The sequence below is a fragment of the Anomaloglossus baeobatrachus genome, chromosome 9 (genome assembly GCF_048569485.1).
Source record: "Anomaloglossus baeobatrachus isolate aAnoBae1 chromosome 9, aAnoBae1.hap1, whole genome shotgun sequence".
NCBI classification, from domain to species: domain Eukaryota; kingdom Metazoa; phylum Chordata; class Amphibia; order Anura; family Aromobatidae; genus Anomaloglossus; species Anomaloglossus baeobatrachus.
Genome location: NC_134361.1, coordinates 138,870,276 through 138,883,871, shown reverse-complemented (window position 1 = coordinate 138,883,871; position 13,596 = coordinate 138,870,276). Strand labels below are relative to the sequence as shown.

The 13,596-nt window shown below is 44.1% G+C and overlaps 1 protein-coding gene across 1 annotated transcript in view; it reads left to right on the top strand.

Moving 5' to 3' along the window:
- The window catches only part of EFNB1 (ephrin B1), a 71,013-nt gene extending 61,717 nt beyond the window's left edge, over positions 1-9,296 (top strand). The window contains exons 4-5 of the mRNA XM_075323997.1: positions 837-965; positions 1,719-9,296. Coding sequence (XP_075180112.1) covers positions 837-965; positions 1,719-2,110 — 521 coding nt within the window. The 3' untranslated portion in view covers positions 2,111-9,296. The remainder of the gene's footprint in view (positions 1-836; positions 966-1,718) is intronic.
- The last annotated feature ends 4,300 nt before the right edge of the window (positions 9,297-13,596 follow it).

The following is a 13,596-nucleotide window of genomic DNA, read 5'->3' as shown; positions in this document are numbered from 1 at the left end:
ATTTTAAATAAAACACAAATAAGCCTCGTTCACCCTTTTATTAACCCCTCCCGAAACACCGCTCCGGCGTAATCCACAGGTCCTGCGCTGCTTACATCCAGCCGCGACTGACACTGTCACAGCGCTGAATGCCTCGCAGCGAGACAGCAGAGGTAACCACAGGGCATTTCCCACGGCCGGTAATGTGAACTCACTGCCGACCGTGAGAAATGCAGTGTGCGCTCACAGGGACTCTATCTATCTATCCTTCTATCTATCCCTCTGTCTGTCTATCTATTCTTCTATTTCTCTATCTCAGAATGAAATGACTTTTTTTTTTTTTTTCAATGTGCTTTATTGCATTGAATGCAATAAAGCACATACCAACCTGCACGCGGCAAAACCGCGGCAATACTGCGAACAATACCGCGGTAAAACTGCTGCAAACCGCATGCGGTTTTCGGGTGCGGTTTGCCACGGTTTTTTACTGCGGGTGCGGTAATCTTTGAATACCTGCAGAATTTTCTTGAGAAAATTCCATTTTCCAGTGCGCACAGGGCCTAAAACAATTTTTTTTTATCCACAACACCAAGCAGGTGTCAGTCTTTCCATTCTAGTTCCACTCCTGGCTTTGTCCTCTAAACACTGATGCAATGTACTGATGTGAATGAGGCCTTACTCTGTAAAGTCTCTCTAATTCAGAGAGGACATCTACAAAAATAAATCTGCAGAATATCTTGGCGCTCTAGAAATAAAAGATAATTTATTGTTCTTTAGCACTAATGACAGCTTGTGGATGTAAATTTCTACTTTGAGTGTTATTGGCAAAAAGTTTTGATTTTCCACAATCTTTACAGACCCCAATGCAGTATTACCAGAACAGGTGACCACTAGCCGGCCCGGCAAAGAAGCGGATAATACTGGAAAGATTGCAACACCTGGGCCAAATAATAAAGGGTTTGAAGGAGAAGACCATGGAAAGCCAGGTGAGAGAGACTGCCTTCTATGAGGACGTTTCACTTTCTAATTCTTTATTTGGACTTGATTTCTCTACTCCAATTGGTGTTGTTTCTCTTTTTTTTAAATTTTGTCCTTCTCTGACCTGGGCATATAGCACAGAAGTCTTGCAGGCTTTTGCTTTCTCTTGTAGTATATGCCTGCTTGGTTGAAGGGAACATTTTCATATTTATTACCAGAAGACATAACTTTGCAATGGAGGGGCATAGAAAAAAAATGTTGGTGAAATAATTGCAAATGGAGAAGGTAATCAGTTTAGATTAAAACACAAGTGAAAGGTGCTCTTTAAATTGGCAAGTGCATAGTGAAAGTACTGTTCCCCATCCCTGCCATAAATCTGTAAGGTGGAAGTGGCCGCCTGTTGATGGTTTCATGCCTGACCCCAGCATCCTGACTTTGAAGCTTTGATGAACAGGTGGCCATGGGATGGCTGGCCTTCCTTCCCTACCATCCCAGCTGGCCTCAGTCAGATCACTTTATATTACTTGTAATAAGCAAATTGTAGAAATGCATAACTGGATTCAGGATTTACTGCCAGTATCTTGGGCCTCTAAAGAGTTAAGAATGTAACTAATCCTATGCAGGAGCCCAACATTGTCCTTGGGTGTAATTGGGCCATCTTTCTTTTGCTAGTCTGTATTAGATGTCTTGTGAAGGTTAACACAAAGTAATATTTGGTTCCTTTCTGCCCTACTCACCCCGACCTTTGGTTTATATTGCAGATACTGTGAACCAGGACAATAAACCTCCCTCCGGAGGCTCCGTTGACAACTTCTTCAGCTCAAAAGTGGCTGTGTTTGCCGCCATCGGTGCCGGATGTGTCATCTTTATCCTAATCATCATCTTCCTAGTAGTTTTACTTATCAAGATTCGAAAACGGCATCGCAAACATACACAGCAGCGGGCAGCTGCCCTATCCCTTAGCACATTGGCTAGCCCTAAATGCAGCGGAAATGCTGGCACTGAGCCAAGTGACATCATCATCCCGCTGCGGACTACAGAGAACAATTACTGCCCTCACTATGAGAAGGTGAGCGGGGATTATGGACACCCCGTGTACATTGTACAAGAGATGCCGCCTCAAAGCCCTGCAAACATTTACTACAAGGTCTGAGATGAACTGGGACAACTCCTCCTGCTCCCCATTAGTGGGATGGCCGATAAAGCGCCAGCAGCACAGGCCAAAGGTCACTCTGCATTACAGGACTCTGGGAGACGGAGCAATAAGACTAACTTTCCCTACGTTAGGTATTTTTATATAGTTTGCCCCATTGTTCTGCTCCCTTTCCTGTCCAGGGGAGGGTGGTTTGGATATGCTCCTGTCTGCACTTTGCACATCTGCAGTGGTCAGCCTTTACTTGACATGCAAGGGCAGTCTGAACTGTTTTCCACGGTTCTTGTTGTGGAGGTACAATGAAGCAGGTAGTTTTGATGGCTGTGATTTCAGTATTCACAAAAGCAATGTCTTATTTCCTGGTGGTAGAGGGGATGACGTATCCTACATTGTGCTGATGCTACATGTACTGTGCCCGGCTATGAATGACAAATCTGGCATGTATGTTCTGGTGGTATAGAGCACAGTGGTGTGACGCCCGACCAGGGCTGCCACATGCATGGATCTTGGGGTCTGTCTGGTTTCTGAGTGGTATAATTGTGTGTCTTGCTCTTGTCCAGTCTGAACACACCATGGCTTGCTCAGCTGTAGTACTTCCTGGGTGAGCTGTACCCACGCGGGCACACGCTGCCTGTGCGCAGGACCACACTGCGCCAGCTACCTGTGTACACATATGCACTTAATTGCACACTCCTTTCCATAGGCCGCAGCTTCAGTGCTGCCCACTGGTTTGAAACAGTGAAAATGGTGAAATGTGGGCATCATGTATAATGAAATTGGGATGCCATGGATGTCACAGCTTGTATGTGCTGGATCCAGTTTTGCTGCAATTGCCTAATGATGCACAGAAAATATCCTGGATAGTGACCGACCTCTCCTAGAGCACTATACCCAATGCAGTGACTTGTGACATCCGATTAGGCTAGGTAATCTCAATTTTATTTTTAATTTTTTAATTGACTGACTGTAGTCCAAAATATTTTCTGGAGACTGTAGAATGAGTAAGTTTTATGACCTACATAATGACCCGTACTAAAGTGTCGTGGCTGGGGAGGCTTCTGTTCCGAGTTGCCACATTAATACCCCCGACATCAGTTGGCGTTGTACTTAGTGTTGAGCGAGTAGTTAACTATTCGTACTTGCTATGCTGTTAGCGAGTATTGTCCGCTACTCGTATATTTGTTAGGAGTAGCGGGGCGCAATGCAAGTCATTGAGAATACTGAGTAGCGAGTAACCCGAAAGCCGTTTTTTTCGTGTGAGTAGCGAATAGTACGGCTTTCGGGTTAGTCGCTACTCAGCGAGTATTCCCATTGACTTACATTGTGCCTGCTACTCGTAACAAATATGCGCAAGAGGACAGTACTCGCTAACAGCATAGGGAGTACGAGTAGTTAACTTCTTGCTCAACACTAATTGTGCTACCTGATTCTGATTGCCTTTTTTTATCGGCAAGAATACTTACCACACTCTTAGAGCGCTGGCGTTACGTTGACTCAGGAGCTGGCATGTTGCTGCTACTTTGAGGATGTTGATGCTAATTGTGTTGACCCAGAGTTTCTTCAGTACTCTCATACATGGCATTTCTGCAGTTTTTCACCTAAATTAGTACTGCTGGTTGGTACTGATGTCCACATACACAGTACTTGCATCAACAAAACCACCTTTACCATAGGGGGAAAAGCCCGGTTGGTATTAGAGTCTATAAACCTTAAAGATTTGGAGCTGCAGAGTCTGGGATACATGTTTCTTTTTCTACCTTGTAGACGTAACTGTGGTGAGTTAGTATACGCACTCGCCTGGAGTGCGGGAGGCAGCACCAGTTATCGGATCAGGATGCTGAGCAGGATAGGAGAAAGCTGGTGCGATGCGAGACCGAAAGTTGCATACCAAGTAAAGGGTATCTTAGTACTTCAAAGCACAAACCTGTTTTCTCCTCTGGATTATCTCACCTGACGAAGACTATGGTCCAGATCTGAAAACTAGTTTGTGCTTTGAAGACGTATTAAGGTATCTCTCTTTACTTGGTATGTGACTCCCTTCCTGTGTTGGGCAGCGCACCAGCTTTCTCCTACTTATATCTTCTGGTTAAGGTGCTCCATGGTGCTGATGGTAATGCCACCACCATTCAGTGATCAATTTTGTGTCTGTCGAAGTTCGGATCAGACGTCGGACTTTGCAGTGCATCCTTTTAGTACTATTCCACCACTAGAACCACTAACTAGAAGCAAGTAAGGGGGCTTGCTATCTTCCGGTGGTCGTCCTGTTCTATTTATTGACCCCTCGGAGGGAGCACATGTTGAAAGGTCCTGCAGTATGGAAAATACAGACATTACAAGGACCACCATTTAGAAATGTTATGCAAAACCCCATTCACACGGCGCACACCCTTCACGTTCGTCCGGTCCGTGCGCTCTACACTAGACTTACTCTTTCCCACCTCATCGTTTCCCTAATGCCTGTCTGCATTTCTTCAGCTCCTGGATCTACCATTAGTCTATCGCCACTCACCATTCCCACCTTTTTCTTGTTCGTCCCCCCACCCTTGTTCCTGCACCACGCTCCTTTCCTAGTAGACTCTACACTTTTTGGATATGTACTACGATTTTGTATATTTGGCTAATATGAAACCACTGCCTTAGTCCTTTTATGTATTAGTGGTTCTAACTATTTGCAGACATTATACACCCTTTGTATGCTGACACATGCATATACTTGTTCACTCCTCCGCACCTAACACACCCTGTTGTAAATCCTGTTGTGGAAGTGGTTTCCTACATGCTTAGCTGAGCGCGGCCTCCGAGTCCGGACATGTGCGGCATGTCTAACTTCACCCGGCTATATTATGGCATGTAGGCTCACACTGGAGCTTGTACGTGATTCCATATACTCCAGGAACGTCAGGACATCCACGTCTGCCATATCTTTACTTCTAATTCTGATCTTCACTCCCATGTGGACGGTCTAGAGCTGAATACTGGGATTGTGCGGGTCTGCTGCGTATTTCTCCCCATAACTAGCTGCCTCTCCAGTGGCGCCTCCAGCACATCTCCCTATGCTTCCCCGGGCAGCTCCTGTGCCCTGTGTTAGTCTATGCAGAGTTGGATCTGGTGCCCTTTTTGTATTGCGGCAGATTAAGGGCTTGTGTGCTGTAATGCAGCAGCTGTCTGCTGAAGAGGGGCTATGAGACACTGTCTCTCGGGACAAGGAAAACGCCTTAAAAATAGTCTCCGCACACTCGCCCGCCACCTCATGTTTGCACCTCGCACTGTTCCATGCTGATTTTTAGATTTACATTGTTTCCTGCGTGGAACTTGCTGGGTTTTGCTGGGCAGGCCAAGGGTGCAAAATGTTTTTAAGCACATGACATAAGTACTTCTATAGCGTTCAGCATTCATCCACTTTGTTCCGGTCTTTGTACATACGTATTCACTTACAATCTAAATCAGACATTTGTCATTATTCCTGTTTTATACGGTTTTGCAGACTGCTCCTGTACATTACCTAGGTTCGGAGCAGGGCAGATGCTAAATAACTCTTTGGCTATATATAATTAATATATAAATGTCCCCCAGTCGCCTTTTTACAAACCTCTAGTTTGGTGGCTGGCTTTTTTAACTTCTCATACTTGCAGCAATGTGTTCTTTGATATCGTTTCTCATCATGAGCCTGTTCATGTTCCTCCTGCCCTACGCACCATGTACATATGTGAAGATAAAAGGTGACAAATTTATTAGCACCTTTTTTTTAATTTTTTCAATTTTCCAATTTTATTTTTCCTTCTGTACCTTAAGAGAGTAACTTTGCTATTTTTTGTAAATAATGTGTTTTTGGAAAGAATACTGTATAGCTGTTTTTTATATAAACTCCAAATTTATTTTCAATTCTTGTCTTAGTAAAACAATTTTTTTTTAAAAGCATAAATCCAATGCATATCTATTCAGATCATCAAAGCAACTGTAAGTCACTCCGCAATGTATTCACAGGATAAGCAGTGGCTTTGTAGTAGTAATAGAGGAAATTCACTAAAACGTGGTTTCTTCAACCCTTACATGAGGCAGCGTGTAATGCTGGCTTACCGCCCTACTGAAGGCTAAAACCTGGGCCTGGATTTGCGCCTCCATCACATTCTTGACATTTTGAGAATGACTTATCCAAAATTTGCTGGACATTGGGGATCATTGACAAATGATCAACAATGAAGAACCTGAGGGCAAATTCACACAACTTAACTGTATATTGCCTGGTCCATGTTTACCACAAGTTCTGCAGGTCATCTGTTGGGATGCATTAACATCTGAGACATATATGATGCTGTCCGTTCAGCCTGGAAAATACAGCCACTATACTGCTGTGTGAATAGGCCCGAAGGCTTTCATTTGACTGTTGCGCTTTTTTGCACCTTTTGTGATAGTATTGGCTATTACATTAGCATGTCTGGTTGGTTGCTAATCTGATAGCTGACTGTAATAAAATGTAAGGTCTTATCTTTTGGTAAATGACTCCCATGTCTGTTCAAATTTTCTTTAGTACCTTTTTATTCTGCATGGTAAGGGTGATGCTACTTCAGGACTCTTGCTGGACAGTAGAGCCATCCGATTGTTCTTGGCCCCGACCATTGTTTCACATCTTGCACTGTTGGATATCCTGCAGTAGAACCAGCTGACTGTAGTTGGCCCTGGTCATTGCTTCGGATCTCGCACTGGCGGATATCCTGCAGTAGAGCCAGCTGACTGTAGTTGGCCCCAGCCATTGCTTCAGATCTCGCACTGGTGGATATCCTGCAGTAGAGCCAGCTGACTGTTGTTGGCCCTGGTCATTGCTTCGGATCTCGCACTGGCGGATATCCTGCAGTAGAGCCAGCTGACTGTAGTTGGCCCTGGTCATTGCTTCGGATCTCGCACTGGCGGATATCCTGCAGTAGAGCCAGCTGACTGTTGGCCCTGGTCATTGCTTCGGATCTCGCACTGGCGGATATCCTGCAGTAGAGCCAGCTGACTGTTGGCACCGGCCATTGCGTCGGATCTCGCACTGGCGGATATCCTGCAGTCGTTGTGCCATCGTCGCCCCTTTACACTTTATTGTTGTGTAGGGCTTCAGTCCAACAGACTTAACGCCAGGTCTGCAGAGGCCTTCTGAATGTGCTGTAGGCTTTTGAATAGATGTGAAATGTCATTATGATTGGTTATGTTTGTACAGGGTTACAGTAATGTTAAAATCATTGGGAGGGGTTAATAAAAAAAATTCCTCGGCAATAAATCTGAAACCATACATAATCTAAACTTCCAAAGGTTTTAATCATGTAATACAGTTAAGCCACGGCCTCTTTTCTGAAGTCTGCAAGGGATTAATATGTAATCTTATTCCTCTGGAGTAACATGGACTGTGCACAATCACTTCCCTGTCCCCAATCTGGTCCTTTCCCGTGTGTATGTGCGTGTGTTCAGATAAGGGTCCAGGGCAAGACTCTAGTAATGTATCCACCGTATGTTCGCTGCGTCTCAGGCAATGGAAGGCGGGCAGCTTCCCGGCATCTTTTATTATCCTTGCCATCTGTCTCCTCTGTACCCCTCTTTAGCTTTGCAGCGTCACTAGTACCACAGAATAGGACACAGCTAAACAATGGTAGGATAAACACTTTTATAAATATATATATTTTATTTTGTTTTACTTTTTGGACTGTGCCTTGTAAACCCTGGATCTCGGACGGAGCTCGTGGCTCCACCTTGCTATGCACGCCATTTCATGTCCGAGGCCTCTCCGTCAGGAACGCTTGACTCATATCGCCTGGTGTGGGAGGCAGGGTCCCAATCCATCACACTTAGGAGAGCGCTCACTAATCTACGTACTCCGATAACACTTCTGTTTTGCTTGTCATTCCTCAGGCACTCAATTTTTATATTTTCATGCTTCACATGGGATTGAATAATTTTCTGTTTCCTGTTGAATACATTTGCCCTGCTGTTTAAACTTCACCCCATGTCCACGGTTAATGCCTGGAACTCCAGATCCCTGGAGCTATGTTGGAATCCTGATATATTGTTAAATAAAGTTTTTTTCCTATGGAAATAGACGTGTGCTGCTGCTTATTTCTCTTTTGAATGACGTGGCCTCAGGTTTTCATGACATTAATCACTGCACTGACCTGAGGATCACACCTTGCAATGTACCATAACATAGGATGTTTCTACAAGTCAATTTCACCAAACAAAAGCAGTCATGATGTGACGACGCCAGTGCCCAACCTGAACTGGTCCTTGCAACTTCCCGCCAAGTCAGCAGATTACGATCACATGCAGACCAATGGAAAGGAATTCTGGAAGATTCTGAGGTTTTACTTAAAGGGAACTGGTCAGGTCCCCAGTGCACCCAGAACCATGAGCAGTTCTGGGGACATATCTAGAATGCCTGCCTAACCGTCCCAACATATAGCAGCACACAAACACATGATGTTTAGAAATACTTTCTAAAAGGTCTGAGATGATAATGAGGGCTGTGACTAGTCGCAGGGACATTTCCCTTGCTAGTAGGCCCCTTTAGCATGTTGGCATGACCCTGTGGACATGATGACCTGCTTTACAATGCCCAGTGTCATGGCTTCAAAGACACTCTGAATTCATCCTCATTTCCGGTCATGTGCACTACTCAGAAGCCGGGTGTATGTGTCCTGACTTCAGAGAGGAGTAGTGCGCATGACTAAGTCGTCCACATTTCCAATCATGGGCTGTGAGCGCCTTTGAACCTAGGACGCAAACACCCAACGTCAAAGGAGCTCAATGCTGACGAGTACAAAGCCACGAGCATGGATCGTGGCATTTGTATCGTGTTGCCATCACACTGGACATTCTAAAGCAGGTAATCATGCCCACAGGGGCGCACTAACATGCTAGGTGGGTCAACGTGCCGGGGAACTAATGCACCTAGTCCCTGGCCTCATTAGCATATCATAAAGGATCCTTTAAAATACTTTTCTACAGATCTGTTGCTGTATGCTACTATATGCTGGGAGTGTTTGAGAGGGATTCTAGATGTGCCCCCAGAACTGCTCGTGGCTCTAGGCGCACTGGGGACCCGACTGGTTCATTTTAAAGAGCAAAAAGAAAAATTGTAACTCTGCGGACAGCAATGAGCCATAATCTTGTTTTAGCAGTGCGGTATAATGGTGATGTGAAATGTAGGCGAGCTCTTCCATGACAGTCAATTGTATTAATGGAATAAACTTGTTAAGAAGTTTGTGGGTGGTTTTTTTTGTTTGTTTTTTTTTTCTCCCCTCATGTCTGTGTGGTATTGCAGATGCAGCTCATCTGTTTCAAGATGAGAGGTTACAGACACACCATGGATAATGTTCTGCAATTTTCTAAAAATCAGTCATTACCTTTTTAACAAGGTGCTGAATGGGTGAGACCTACATTAGGCTACTTTGAGCATATAAAACCCAACTATAAGGCCCCGAATCCAAAGGCAGTCATTGGCTTCCCTTAGGCTATGTGCGCACGTTCCGTAATTACATGCAGTTACGCTGCATAATCTATGGAGATTGTGCAGGGGCCGTGCACACGAGACGTCTCAGAGCGCAGCGCTTCAGCTGCTGCCCGAAGCGCGCGTTCTAAGAAGTGACATGTCACTTCTTCCGTGCGCTTTGCCGGCAGCCCCTGCTCTGTCTATGGCAGGAGCTGCATGCAGAGCGCACATTCTCTGCTGGCACCATGCGCTTCAGAACGGAGCTTTTCAGCTGCGCTCTGAAGCGCACCTTTTAGGTGCGGTGCAGAGCGCACACATGCGCACAGCCTTAGACTGATACAGGGCAGTGTATGAGTTCTTTATCTATACAAAGGTATCCAGTAAAGATAAAACCTGCATGCCTGCATCCATCACATATTGGGATATCCCCTATATAAGAGCATTATGGTCACACAGATTAAGGGCTTTTACTTTTGTGTAATATATATCAGTGCTGGCCAAAAGTATTGGCACCCCTGCAATTCTGTCAGATAATCAGTTTCTTAAATAATTGCAATCACAAATTCTTTGGTATTATCTTCATTTATTTTGCTTGCAATGAACGCAAAAGAGAATGAAACAAAAAAAAAATCATTGATCATTTCACACACAACTCCAAAAATGGGCCAGACAAAAGTATTGGCACCCTCAGCCTAATACTTGGTTGCACAACTTTTAGCCAAAATAACGGCGAACAACCGCTTCCGGTAACCATCAATGAGTTTCTTACAATGCTCTGCTGGAATTTTAGACCATTCTTCTTTGGCAAACTGCTCCAGGTCTCTAAGATTTGAAGGCTGCCTTCTCCAAACTGCCATTTTGAGATCTCTCCACAGGTGTTCTATGGGTTCAGGTCTGGACTCATTGCTGGCCACTTTAGAAGTCTCCAGTGCTTTCTATAAAACCATTTTCTAGTGCTTTTTGAAGTGTGTTTTGGGTCATTGTCCTGCTGGAAGACCCATGACTTCTGAATAAGACCCAGCTTTCTCACACTGGGCCCTACATTATGCTGCAAAATTTGTTGGTAGTCTGCAGACTTTATAATGCCATGCACACGGTCAAGCAGTCCAGTGCCAGAGGCAGCAAAGCAACCCCAAAACATCAGGGAACCTCCGCCATGTTTGACTGTAGGGACGGTGTTCTTTTCTTTGAATGCCTCCTTTTTTTTTTTTTTTTTTTTTTTTTTTTTCCTGTAAACTCTGTTAATGGCTTTTCCCAAAAAGCTCTACTTTTCTCATCGGAACAGAGAACATTCTTCCAAAACATTTTAGGCTTTCTCAGGTAAGTTTTGGCAAACTCCAGCCTGGCTTTTTTATGTCTCGGGATAAGAAGTGGAGTCTTCCTGGGTTTCTTACCATACAGTCCCTTTTCATTCAGACGCCGACGGATAGTACGGGTTGACACTGTTGTACCCTCGCACTGCAGGGCAGCTTGAACTTGTTTGGATGTTAGTCGAGGTTCTTTATCCACCATCCGCACAATCTTGCTTTGAAATCTCTCGTCAATTTTTCTTTTCCTTTCACATCTAGGGAGGTTAGCCACAGTGCCATGGGCTTTAAACTTCTTGATGACACTGCGCACCGTAGACACAGGAACTTTCAGGTCTTTGGAGATGAGATGGACTTGTAACCTTGAGATTGCTCATGCTTCCTCACAATTTGGATTCTCAAGTCCTGAGACAGTTCTTTGGTCTTCTTTCTTTTCTCCATGCTCAATGTGGTGCACACAAGGACACAGGACAGAGGTTGAGTCAACTTTAATCCATGTCAACTGGCTGCAAGTGTGATTTAGTTATTCCCAACACCTGTTAGGTGCCACAGGTAAGTTACAGGTGCTATTAATTACACAAATTAAAGAAGCATCACATGATTTTTCAAACTGTGCCAATACTTTTGTTCACCCCCTTTTTTGTTTGGTGTGGAATTATATCCAATTTGGCTTAATAACAATTTGTTTTTATTTTTTATCTTCATTGAAGACAAACTAAATGAAGATAATACCAAAGAATTTGTGATTGCAATCATTTTCAAGAAGAAACTGCGTATTATCTGACAGAACTGCAAGCGTGCCAATACTTTTGGCCAGCACTGTATATATGCATATATTTGTATACTAACCCATTCCTGAAGACTGGTGTGCAAAAATTCTGGCATGGGATGTGCTGAATATATTAATGGTCGTACCCCTTTCAACTCCCGTGTACCAGTGTAAGAGATGCACTCTGTGACTGGGGCACGTTTATACTTGACGCCAGCAGTCGTGCCCTGTCAACAGCAGCTCAGAAGAAGAGCTGTTCTATTAATGTGGGTACGTCCGCAGGTTTCCTGCAGCTGCTCCCCGGAATCCGCAGCTATCCATTACTGCGAAATATCTGCGGTAAACCTGCGGACATTCGTGCGACTTACCTGCAGAATTCCCGGCCTCTATCTCCATAGTGGAGAGGCGGGATTTCCACAAGTATTTCAACAGGAGTAATTGACATGCAGTTACATGCGGCTGTGGGACATGCGCAGCATATTCCGCAGCCACACATACCGCAGCATGGACACAGCACTCCCCATGTCACATAGGATAACATGGGGAGTGTCCGTACTTGCGAAAACCTGCAGATTTATCTAGAAAATCCAGATAAATCTGCAGTTTTTCCGCTGCAGAATCCACTGGTACAGAGTCCCTTGGGCACATAGCCTTAGGATACATCTCATATTATATATGGAGAGAGGTGAAGAAGTGAGGCTGACAGATCATAGAGTTTTCTTACAAGTCTGTCTGTGGAGCTTGGAGTCACATCTATCCTGCTCAGTTGTGCTGTATAGGTTTTTCTTTTCTGATTCAGGTAAAATATATCTTTGTACCGTGTTAGCCAGTAGAGATTAAAAAAAATTATTTAAAAGAACTGAGAGTCCTCAGTGGTTGATACCTTTTAATGGCTAACTGAAAAGATGGTAATAATTGCAAGCTTTCGAGACTACTCAAGTCTCTTCATCAGGCATGGTATAACACAAAATCTGAAGAGTCACATATTTATACACAACAGGACATAGAATGGGGCAGTAAATAAGTTTTATTGTCCTCTGATTTGGGTCTGGTCCAGAGCCTAGGATGCCCCCAGATGGTCTGAGGAGAACATTTCCTAATTGATGTAAAAAGACATAAATCCATGTGACACATTCATTCCTGCTCTGAATGTGTAAAAGGTCATCATAAGTTGGTACTCCCAGACTATTCGGTCTCTCTGGGACTTGCTATTACCATCTTTTCAGTTAGCCATTAAAAGGGATCAACCACTGAGGACTTCAGTTCTTTTAAACATTTTTTTTTTATCTTTTCTGATTGTGTTATATCTAAAGAATAGAAGAGCAGAAATCCTGCTCTGTGCTGTGCGGAGTATGAACGACACCATAGCAGCTTGTCTCCTCCCAAGAGCTCAGAGTCAACTGCAAATAGAGACAGATCCCGCAAAGAGGAAAATTGGTAACAATGGCCAGATACAGGGTCTTTCCTCATGTATATACGCAACTTATTCTGAATGTTACCTAAAAGTACAGTTACTATTTAATATCTAGTTTACAGGCGTTTAGCGTATTCACCCGACACTGGCTAGGTGCTGGGCTTATGGAGAATCTTCTGCTGGCTTTTGTTCTCCCCTCTCGGACTTAATGGTAGTCTCAGTTGTGGGTTAAATGTAGGAACAGCTGGGCTAGTGACGTTTGACTATTCTGCTAACATACATGTGTTTCTTCCTGATTTAGGAACACTTAGAAATCTTTTCAGAGCAATAAAACTGCTATGTGCTCACAGCCAGTCATGCCTTTCCCTGCTTTTCTATATTGAGGCATGAAAACATCACCATAAAATTCAGTTTCTGAGCCTCAGAAGTTTATCAGTGATGGTGCTGCAATCTGTTACCTCTGCTATAAAGCGAGCACAGCTTTGAGTAGAACCATTGTATGTTTTCAGATTGGGTCCATTTAGCAGGGAAGAGATG